The sequence below is a fragment of the Malus sylvestris genome, chromosome 10 (genome assembly GCF_916048215.2).
Source record: "Malus sylvestris chromosome 10, drMalSylv7.2, whole genome shotgun sequence".
Taxonomy (NCBI): Eukaryota; Viridiplantae; Streptophyta; class Magnoliopsida; order Rosales; family Rosaceae; genus Malus; species Malus sylvestris.
In genome coordinates this window covers 2,950,083-2,961,716 of record NC_062269.1, presented here as the reverse complement: position 1 = coordinate 2,961,716, position 11,634 = coordinate 2,950,083, and the positions used below count along the sequence as shown (strand labels likewise).

Here is an 11,634-nt window from a genome sequence, read left to right as displayed (position 1 = left end):
ATCTCATTCAATGAGTCTTGACAAAACAACCGCGTGTTTGGAGCGCCGAACTAAATGACTCCTTTTGTGAGTAGACAAAATATAATCTTGTCAAAAACTAAACAAATTTGATATCATTCAAATGTATCCTTGAATTGCAAGTGGATTATTATGTTGGTTGAGGTCTTCGTTTTTAATCCACTGCATCCCGGGTTCAACCCTCCCTCTCTTTCTTTAACTTGGTCACAAAATTTTCTGGCTCAGATGATGAATATGAACACGCATTGCTTTGAACTTGATTGAAGGCCTTAATTAAGTAACTGTTTGGACCCGATTTTACACTATCGGCCCGAGTAATCAAGGCCGTTGAATGAGCAGGATTTTAGGCCATTGAATGACAAAGTGGTTGAAATGATTTTTAGTTATGACTGAGAAATAATATTGTGATTTTAATCATTATATTATCTCTTAGTAATATATTAAATTATTTAAACCTAATATTTGTCTAAATCCCAATTAAAATGATGGTGGGATATTGGGATATGCACGGCGTCAGATAATGAAGCAAGCAGTGCAGTTCAAATTGATTTGGATGTCTGGTAGTGGACGTGTAGATTGAAATAGCTTGGAGTGGAGATTAGCATATGGGATTTGATGATCTTAAAATCATGGTCTTGGATAATGATGGGATAAGGAACCTAGGTAGAATAGGCCTTTTTGCATGGTGATGTCAGATGGGTTTAAAAGCTACTGATGGAGTTTTGATGATAAGAAGTCTAGGTGGGCTAGGCTTCTTATGAGATGTGATAAGCCTAACTTTTATTAGGTGTGAAAAGTCAAGAAACAAATCCCACAGATCAATTTGAAGGATATGCCTTGGTTTCTGATGCGAATCAAGTTCAGTTTCGCGAATTAGAGTTGTAGTTGGACTCTACAAAATTATCTGGTTGTGCCCAGTAGAAGATATAAATGCTATAAATACAAGGTGCGTTGCAACAAGTGATGCCCCATCCAACTCAACACACAAACTGCCCTGCACAAACTCATTCTACGCGAAACCTCTCAATAACCTTGAGATTTTTATTTTCCTTTTTCGCCAACAAATCTTCAATTTGGATAAACAACATTGTGAAGGCAACCAGTGACACCTTCAGTTTGGATAAATAGCAATGTTGCCTTAGAATCAGCCGACCCCGGAACACCTTCAGTTTGGATAAACAACATTGCGTCGGGGCCGACTGATTATCTATCCAAGTCTCAGTCGAGAAGGATTTTCGAATCCTTATTGGCAGAGGTCATCTCATTAGCCTTCTCGACGAAGTGAGGTGTTACAGGTTACTACATTTGGCACTTTGAAGGCCAAATTTGATATTGAACTTCGCAGAACTAGCAGCCTTGTCTTCAGGCTCTGGACCCCAAAGGCCGAGACGTGTTCATTCCTCGGCCGTAGTCGCAAGATCAAGAAGTCAGCAGCGCGCCCAACGCAACATCAACACATTTTACTCCCTGGCTGAGTTCGGTCGACGAGTTGGCACGCCCCGCACACAACCGAAGGATGTAGTTAGCTTTTTAATTACTCGGCCTGCGTGCCATGTAGGCTTGGTAGTTTTTAGGGTCAACATTTTGGCACGCCCAGTGGGACACAATGCTAAAACTACGAAGTTCACATGATATATCAAGATCTTAGTGAGGGTGAGATTTGGCGCCTATTAAAGGAAAATGCCGAGAGGTATAACAAACCTTGACCAGATTATTGAAGCATATGAAGAAAGGGAAAAATCTTTCTCTCAAATGATAAAGGTGAAGGTTCATCACAGCTTACAAGATCAATGGTTAAAAGAAGATAGAGCTCAATTTGATGAGTGGTTCGATAAGAAAACGTCTTTTTGTCCTAGGTTCAAATTAATTCCATTTGAAGAATGGTTGGATCAAAAGACTGGGGGGAAATTTTTCGCTCTGGCCATAATAAAAATTCGGCCACAGGAAATTGCCAAGACAGCCGAAGAAACACCTAGGCCACCTGTTGTCTCGGTCGAGACTGAAAGTGTGGTAGGCCTAGAAGAAAGAGTTCAAGTTTATGAGCCAAAAGTCGATTTAGAAAATGATTCGTTAGAGGAGTGCTCTAATGACAAACAAGGCCGAGACATAGGCCTAGCCGGAAAAACCACGCCAATCGATATGATTATTGGTGATAAAGCCGATATGGAGAAATCTTGTTCGGCTAAGTTGTTCGAGTTAAAAACAGAAATTGGCAGAATTATTATGCCTGGGGGGCATAATAATTGTTCAACACATTCGGCGGCCGATGATAAAAAATATTTCATTAAGCCAAACATATTTGGAGATGTTATTCTATTCAGCCTTAGAAAAACTCAAAGTGGAAATTTTGATATAAAAAGATCTCGGCTTGGAATCAAGCATCGCTGGCCTCCTCCTGATTATGATTCAGCCGTTTTCATTTTATTTTGCTAAAAAAAAAAGGTGAAAAAATTATTTTCTTAACCATTAGGCCGAGAAGCCGATGCTTAAGAAAATAAAGGGGGCACATGTGGTATATTTCGACGGTAAAAAATATTTCGCCGAGAATGAGTGAATTAAATAGCTACTTGGTAAAATTGATGCTCAGTGCAGAAATCTCTATCCTACTATTCAAATTAATTGGGGATATTCGGCATATGGGTGATGGCAGGCTCATGCGGCAGTACAGCTACTACTGGCTTAATTTCGTGCAATTAATCCATGCATGGGATAAAGGTGAAATAGTAATATGATGATGTGATGTGATTAAGACAAAAGAGGCAGCAAGCTTTAGCCTATGGGCATGTTTGACGTGAGGAATCATGATTTGCTTCCAAGTTATGTTAGAATACGTATCAACAACAGGTGATATATAGGTCTTATATACTGGGCCAAGGAATATCCCATGTGGCACCGTTGATCAGTCAAGACAAGACCACTTTTATTGTCAAATATATATATACACACACACATATATATGCCAGCTTTTTGCCGAAGTAACCTCCTGAAACTTCGGCCATATAGGCGTTGGTAGATTCAAGGTCTTATATGCCAATTTTTTTGCCAAGCTCGGCGAGCATGAACTGTTGCTCGGCACTGGTTATCGTGGTAAAATCATGGGGTCTTTTCCATAACATGGCACGTCTACAGTAAAAGGCTATCTAAGTGGAAGTTGTAAAGTTGGGCATGAGGCCTATTTATACAAATATCAGAGCATATATGAGCTTTGGTCGAAGTCGGCGTAAATCAATTTGGTGGTTTGCATCACCCAAGTCAACAGGAGGATTTTGTCCTCGACCATATATTTCTTCAACCATAGCTTTGGTGATAGACTTCTTCGGTAGAGCTTTGGTAAAATTTTTATTCGGCAGTGGATGCTCATTTTTCCTCGACCATATATTTTTCGGTGTCACTCGGAGGTGCTCAGCGGTCAGGGAATGTACGATTATTGGGTTTAGTTTTCGAACTGACGGTTTGAGTGCACAAGAGAGTCCTTGCGAACATCCTTCTAACCTCGTACAAAAACTCGATGGTAGGAGCAAATGGACGTGGCAGCATATATTACTTGTATGGCATCTACCATGTGGTTACTAAAAAAAAAAACTTTTGGCTATTTAGGCTAAGAGTAAGCAAGTTGGGCGATGGATCTCAAAGGCCGAAAATGATCAGGAAAAAATTCGATGAAGTTGGATTTATCATTCGGTAGGTCTACACGGCCTTGAATCTCAATGGAGACACTTGTTTTGGTTTTCCTCGAATTTCTTCAGCAAGGATGTTATTCGATGCGTTTAGAGCAACTCCAGCGTGAGAGCCCTCCCCTAAGCTATTCACTATTCAATCCACCCTATGAACAGTAACTGCCCTTAATGAATAGTAACTGCATTTTGCATCTCCACCGTTGCACTTGAATAGCCCTGGCAATAGGCAATAAAATATATTTTTTTTTAAATAATACATAATAATTTTTTATTTGTAATTTCGGATAAGATTTTTAATCATTCTCGTTGCGCCACGTGTCATTATCCGAAAAGACAATTATTGGTGATGGATTTCGATAAGATTTTTATCCAATGTCGTCGTGCCACGTGTCCTTACTTTTTCAGAATCTTTGAGGATAGATTTCGATCAGATTTTTAATCGTTCTCGTTGCGCAACGTGTCATTACCCGAAAAGACAATTACGTATACCCATTATCTTCCACTATCGACGCAGAATAAAAGCAAAGAGAAAGAGAATGGAGGTCAGTGCAGTGGTGGCTACGGCGGCTGCCACCATGTCCGTCAAAAGTATGGAGTTGAAATGGGTGAGGATCAGACGTAAAACCCAGATGGAAAAAACCATAAAAACACCATCAAAGTTCAAATCGCCATTTCCCCTGCAAGCCATGGTCCCAATTTTATATCCACAAACCCATCTCACGTACACCCATCCGACCTCCGAGACCTCTTCACCACCTGCAACATCTCACCCCACCGGTTCCCCAATTACGCCGACGACGACGATGTTGAAGCCGTCGACTTGCACAAGCTGCGCATTGCTCTCTTCCACAGCTTAGTCCTAGTCTCGGTCTTTTGTAAGCCAAGTGATTTAATTGGTGATTCATCATCATTATCGTCTTCCATTGAAATGTAGCAGCAAAAGAGGAGGAAGAAGAATAAGACAGTTGGTTTTAGGGAGTTACTTCAGAATGTTGTCATTGCGCTAGGATGACGTCACAACCACTCGGGCTCTTGGGCTGGCAATTCCTCATAGGCGCGGAGCTCGAGCCTCCACTCTCCCTCGGGCTGCCCACATTGGAGCTTCAAGGCCTGGCTATCTGGCCCTATTTTGTCCCCCGTCCCCCGAGCACCAGCCCACACTGAAGTTGCTCTTAGCAGAGACTATTTGGTGGAGCTGGGAGTCAGAAAATAATAAAATGTGATAGAAATATGCATGGCTAACAACATCATTCCAAGTTGGACTGAATAGGCCAATAAGCCAAGATTTGATTTTGTTTTTTATGGCCTTGGTTTTTATATATGTATATAATAATGTTGATGAGTGGATGGCTGAATGACAGGCCAAACTTGGTCAAGCTATCCACATGTGATTGTTTCAGAAAAAGGGATTGCAATATTCATGGTGGGTGACACGCCGAGCTATCAAGAATCAGGTTCTTCTCGGCCCAGTTTTTCTCGGCCCCATTTGCATTTCGACCGTATGAGTTGGATGGTCAAAGTAATTACAAGGTTTTTCTGGCAAAGTCGCCAAACCTTGTATAGAATTGTGGCAGTCGAGGAAGACCACAGCGTTGGCAGAACATACATGTTATTGCCAAGGAACAAAGTTTCTTTTTCAGTAATGTGATGGGATTTTGTTGGCTACGAATAATTAATTTCCTTAACTATTTGGCTTACGAGCCGAAAAGTTAAGGAAACTGGGGGGGGCAATGTTTGGACCCGATTTTACACTATCGGCCTGAGTAATCAAGGCCGTTGAATGAGCAGGATTTTAGGCCATTGAATGACAAAGTGGTTGAAATGATTTTTAGTTAGGGTAAATTACATAGTAACCTCTCAAGTTTGAGGTCTATTACAACCCCATACAACATCTTTAAAACATTTCACTTTCATACGTTAAGTACTATTTTATTTCAATTTCATACATCCGTTACATTTTCCATCCATTAATCCGTTAAGTGCTGACGTGGCTGCCAACGTGACACACCATGTGGCATAAATACTAATTTTTTAATTTAAAAAACCTAAATTTTCTATATATATATATATATATATATATATATATATTAAAATTAAAAATTAAAAAATTAAAAAAAAACCTATTTCATATCCCCATAACCCCCCCCCCCCCCAAAAAAAACTAAAAACCCAGATCTATCCCTTAGATCCCTGTAACCCCATATCCCTGGTACGACGCTCGTCACCCCAGCCCCCCCGCGGTGCGATGCAGGTCAACCCAGAACCCTCATCCCCCCTTCCGCGATACAGGTCACCCAGAACCCGACCCCATCTCTTCTCTCATCTGCAACCCCACCGCCCACCCTTTTCTCCTCTCTACACAACCCTCACTCTCCTCTAAACACCCCTCACTCCTTAAATCCACACCCGTTCCACGAACACGGCAATGGCGAGACGGGATCTGGGTTTTTTTTTTTTTTTTTGGGTTACAGGTAGGGGGTCGGGGGAAAAAAGATGAAGATAGGGGAGAAGAGAGGGGAAGAGGGGGCCGAAAAGACGAACTTAAAGGGTTTTTTTTTTTTCCTTTCTTTCTGGGTTGCAGGGAAGAAGATGAAAATGGGGGAGAAGTTTGGGGGTTGCGGGGAGAAGAGAGGAGGATGAGGGGGATAAGGTTTTAGTTTTTTTTTTTTTTTAATTTTTTTAATATTTAGAAGATTTAGTTTAAAAAAATTAAAATAAAAAAAAATTGCCACTTGACACGCATTTGCCAGCCACATCAGTACTTAACGGATCAATGGATGGAAAATGTAACGTATGTATGAAATTGAAATAAAATAGTACTTAAGGTATGAAAGTGAAATGTTTTAAAGATGTTGTATAGGGCTGTAATAGACTTCAAACCTGAGGGGTTACTATGTAATTTACCTTTTTAGTTATTATTGAGAAATAATATTGTGATTTTAATCATTATATTATCTCTTGGTAATATATTAAATTATTTAAACCTAATATTTGTCTAAATCCCAATTAAAATGATGGTGGGATATTGGGATATATATGGCGTTAGATAATGAAGCAAGCGGTGCGGTTCAAATTGATTTGGACGTCTAGCAGTGGATGTGTAGATTGAAATAGCTTGGAGTGGAGATCAACATATGGGATTTGATGATCTTAAAATCATGGTCTTGGATAATGATGGGATAAAGAACCTAGGTAGACTAGGCCTTTTTGCATGGTGATGTCAGATGGGTTTAAAAGCTACTGATGGAGTTTTGATGATAAGAAGCCTCGGTGGGCCAAGCTTTTTATGAGATGTGATAAGCCTAACTTTTATTAGGTTTGAAAAGTCTAGAAACAAATCCCACGGATCAATTTGAAGGATATGCCTTGGTTTCTGATGCGGATCAAGTTCATTTCCGTGAATTAGAGTTGTAGTTAGACTCTACAAAATTATCTGGTTGTGCCCAGTAGAAGATATGAATGCTATAAATACAAGGTGCGTTGCAACAAGTGATGCCCCCTCAAACTCAACACACAAACTGCCTTGCGCAAACTCGCTCTACGCGAAACCTCTCAATAACCTTGAGATTTTTATTTTCCTTTTTTGCCAACACATCTTCAGTTTGGATAAACAGCACTGTGAGGGCAACCAGTGACAACTTCAGTTCGGTGACACCTTCAGTCTGGATAAACAGCACTGTTGCCGTGAAATCAACCGACCCCGGAGCACCTTCAGTTTGGATAAACAGCACGGCGTCGGGGTCGATTGGTTATCTATCCAAGTCTCGGTCGAGAAGGATTTTCGACTCCTTATTGGCAGAGGTCATCTTATTAGCCTTCTCGACGAAGTGAGGTGTTACAGGTTACTACATTCGGCACTTTGAAGGCCGAATTTGATATTGAACTTCACAGAACTAGCAGTCTTGTCTTCAGGCTCTGGAACCCGAAGGCTGAGACGTGTTCCTTGCTCGGCCACAGTTGCAAGATCAAGAAGTCAGCATCGCGCCCAACACAACATCAACACATTTTACTCCCCGGCCGAGTTCGATCGACGAGTTGGCATGCCCCGCACACAACCGAATGACTTAGTTAGCTTTTTAATTACTCGGCCTACGCGCCATGTAGGCTTGGTAGTTTTTAAGGTCAACAATAACCCAAAGGGACATTTGCATGTTTTTGGTATGAAAAACAGAGGTTAGCTTTCCCGCCAAGGCAAACAATAATATCATGAAAGCAAAGGATTTAAACAGTTGCAGCAGCCCTAATTAACAAGCAATGAATATGTGCTTACTTTGTTCATATGCTCACCTAACATTTCCCTCAATTCAATAACCACATTCTTCTACCCCTTTTTATGAAATAAAAATTTGAGTTTCCGAAATTGATATCTAACACGAAAAACCACCAATGGATCTAGAATTAGGACTCAAGATCACCCACAGCGTAGACGATCATGTTTCGTCTGCCAACCTTCGGATTGCCAAGGACAAATCCGGTCCTATTTTCGTGTCTAAGGAAACCGAAACCATGTTCATCCTCACTGCCCATCTCAAAGGTCGGCATCTTTTCATTTTATCTTAATGTGAGCGCTCTCGTAGTATTCACATGTGTGTTTTTATTTAAGAAATTAATTTTTGCAGGTTATAGAAGAGAGCGTGTATATATCGACATAAACGAAGATGGGACTCAGATTGGAATCAGTGGGGAGAAGCCAGTTCAAGAGAAGGTTATGTCAGGATGGATAATGTACAAGAAAGAGGTGGAGATGAGGGGTTTCCGAAAAGTCTTTCGAATTCCGGATGGAGTGGTTTTGGATCGAATCAAGGCCAAGTTTAATGCACACGAATCAACTCTCACGATCGTCATGCCAAAATCGGTGAAAGGAATTCGCTGGGTTGAGATCGAGGAAGTGAAAGAAGATGAAGTGGATATAGGGAGACAGCAGCTCACAAAACCTCCTGCGGCTGGAGAAGTCTCTGAAAAAGATGGTTTTAGGGGGAAAATTGAGGAACAATTTGGTGAGCTTGAGAAAAAGAAAGTAGAAGAAAATCATCGAACAGATGCGAAAGGGGTTGATGAAGAGGGCTCCAAGAAAGAAATTGTAGCTGATGGAGCTATCGAAAAGGATGCGAGCAGAGGCGTAGTGCAGGAAGAAGCTAAAGATTCAAAGACTCAAAGTATGCAACACCAAACAAAATCTGTTTCGGAACACAGTGAAGAGCTAAAAGTTGCAAAGGTTAAAGAAGCTGATGGAGTTGAGAAAGAGAAAGTTGAAAGAAAGGAACTCGGAAGAGACCAAATTGTAGCGGACAAGGCTCCAAGGATCAGCGAGGATGCTGAAGAGCCAATGAATGTGGATAAAACCAGTGAAGTAACTCATGAAGTTACAAGGTCATTACAAGAAGCTCAGGCAATTGCTAAGCATGAAACAGCTGAAGAATACTCTACTGCAGAGCCCGAAATAGAAACACCAAAGGCGGGGATTGAGGAACACGTTAGAAGTAGACCAGAGAGCGGCAAATCATCAAAACTTGCACAAGACAGAAGAGCAACACAAGAAGAAGCACAAGTCGGACACGAAAAGAATACGGATGGAGTTCGTAAAGAAGGTGATATTGTTCAGCAGCTACCAAAGCAAGAACCCATCGAAAAAGGTCACGAAAACAAAATCGAAGAAGTATCAAAGAATGAAGAACAAAATGAAGAGAAGGAAGAGGATGAATCTTCCGAAACGGAGGAACAAGGTGATGTGGCTGATGAGGAATCAAGTGAGGATATGGGGAAGAAGGATGGTTTGGAAAAGTCTAATCTGCTGTGCTCTCCTTTTATCATTGCAGGTTCAGCCCTTATTGTGTCCCTGCTGGTGCTAGCAATCAGCAGGATTAGAACCAGAAAAATATAGCTTCTAATCTGTGTGTAGAGTTAAGAGACCTCCGACTCTCACTTCCTCTGTTATAATTGATATTCAATTTTTTACTTATTTTGGTTTATAAATTTGCATAAAGATTGGGAAATCAAGTTTATGGGGAAGAGGCAAAGATCTTTTGTGTACATTTACGCTATAAAGTCTTTGCGGAGAAAGTTCGATATTCATTGATTCATAAAATCGAAACATTTAACTCAATTCTTAAAAACTAAAATTTTCAGTCCTTTGATACCACTTTTAACTTTAAAAAAAAAATTAAAATTATACGGTCTAGTAATATTTATTTTTACTTATAAGTAGAATGTTTTATGATCAATTTTTGTGGATGGCAAGTTGCCAACCAAACTATTATGGTCCATCAATTGTGTACCTTAGCACAAATATATTGTTGTTGTAATTAAATAAAGTCGTTTGTCTTTTTTTTCTTTTTTCTTTTTACAAACGATAAGATGATCTACTTCACATTACGGAAAGAGAGATTCGAACATAAGACTTCCATTACAAAAATAAATGTTTTTAACCAACTAAGCTACAAGCCACTTGCTAAATAAAATCATTTGTCAAGTAGCCACATAATGAACGAACCATAATAAATTTCAAGTTTCCGGTCATATTACTCGTCAACTTAGGACATCTCCAACTGAAAGGTTCAGAGGGCCAGATGGCCAAAAATAGCCCGAAAACCGTCTCCGACCGAGGACTAGGCCAGAGGACTCGTGGGCCCCACATAATCTGAAAGGGCCAAAAGGCTGGCCCAATCCAGCCAACCCCGGGCTGGGCCAGAAATCTGAGCATTCCTGTCGGATATAACCGATAGCAATATAATATATTTTTGTCGGTTATATCTGACAGAAATGCTAGGCCAAATTTTCAAATGCAACGGCTAGCTCACGTCAGCTAGCCATTTTTTTTTTTTTACAAATTTTTTATCCTATAACTTCTATTTTTAAATTCTATTTTTTTCTATAACTTCTATTTTACAAAATTTAAATTTAATTTGTAGTTTTTAAATTTAAGTTATAGATTTTAAACATATGTTGTAGTTTTTTAAATTTAAGTTGTTGTAGTTTTTAAATTTAAGTTGTGGTTTTTAAATTTAAATAATAAATTATGTTTGACCCTCGGTGGAAGATGGAGGCAAATATGACCATGTACTGTTTATTAAAATATTAATATCTTAAAAGACCATAGGGCTAAAACGAACCATTTTGCTAGCCTTCGGTTGAAGATGACTTTAAATATAAGATTTGAATTTTGAGTAGATTGAAGATGATCTTAGTTGCAAACAATTAAGGGCAAAAGAGGCTATTGGTATTTATGGCTCAACAGCTAGCAAGGAACCCAAGTAGGATGCATTCCCATAACTCCAATCCAATCTCCAATCTGCATCATAAATTCATGAACCCACCTTCCCAATACATGCCACATCAGCTCCATCAATCAATACAACCAAGGCAAAAGACAAAAACTTGCTTTTAGCATTTAAACCCTACATTTAACAACAGCTCATTGATAACTACTCTTACAAATTCTAAATTTAGAAAATTAGGGTCCAGTCGAAAGATTTCACGCAAAATCGATCGCATTGTTGTTCTAAGATTATACAATCGTTTTCATTTAGTAAGATAAAATTTTGATGTTGTTAGAATCAACTCGAAAGACTTAACACAAAATCGGTGGCACTGAAGTTCTAAGACTTGTTTTTGTAGGGTCCACTGCTTTCCTCTGGCAGCCTCTCGTTTCGACGAGGTTGGTGCGCAAGATAAGAGGCTAAACTGCTCTCAGCAGTCGTCGTGATGTTTACAGTCTACCAACTGCATTATTATTCCTCCCCCTCCGAATTCAGGATAAGTCGGTGACAGGATGACCCAAAACCTATTTTTCTAAACAACAGCTAGAGGAAATCTTCACAAAGACCGATTCCAAGCGGCTCCATTCGATGCACAAGATTGGTTAAGTCTATCTAGTGCAAGTCAAAATATGTTCAGTCGCCCACTCATGCGTGAGCGAATCCTGAGCGTTGATCCATTAACG

General features: G+C 39.9%; 1 protein-coding gene across 1 annotated transcript; it reads left to right on the top strand.

Annotated features, from left to right (window-relative positions):
* The first annotated feature begins 7,841 nt into the window (after positions 1–7,841).
* Positions 7,842–9,668, top strand: LOC126586922 (uncharacterized). Its single transcript, XM_050251883.1, has 2 exons — positions 7,842–8,229; positions 8,315–9,668. Exons 1-2 carry the CDS (start codon positions 8,082–8,084, stop codon positions 9,574–9,576), a joined length of 1,410 nt encoding a protein of 469 aa, XP_050107840.1. The 5' UTR covers positions 7,842–8,081; the 3' UTR covers positions 9,577–9,668.
* The last annotated feature ends 1,966 nt before the right edge of the window (positions 9,669–11,634 follow it).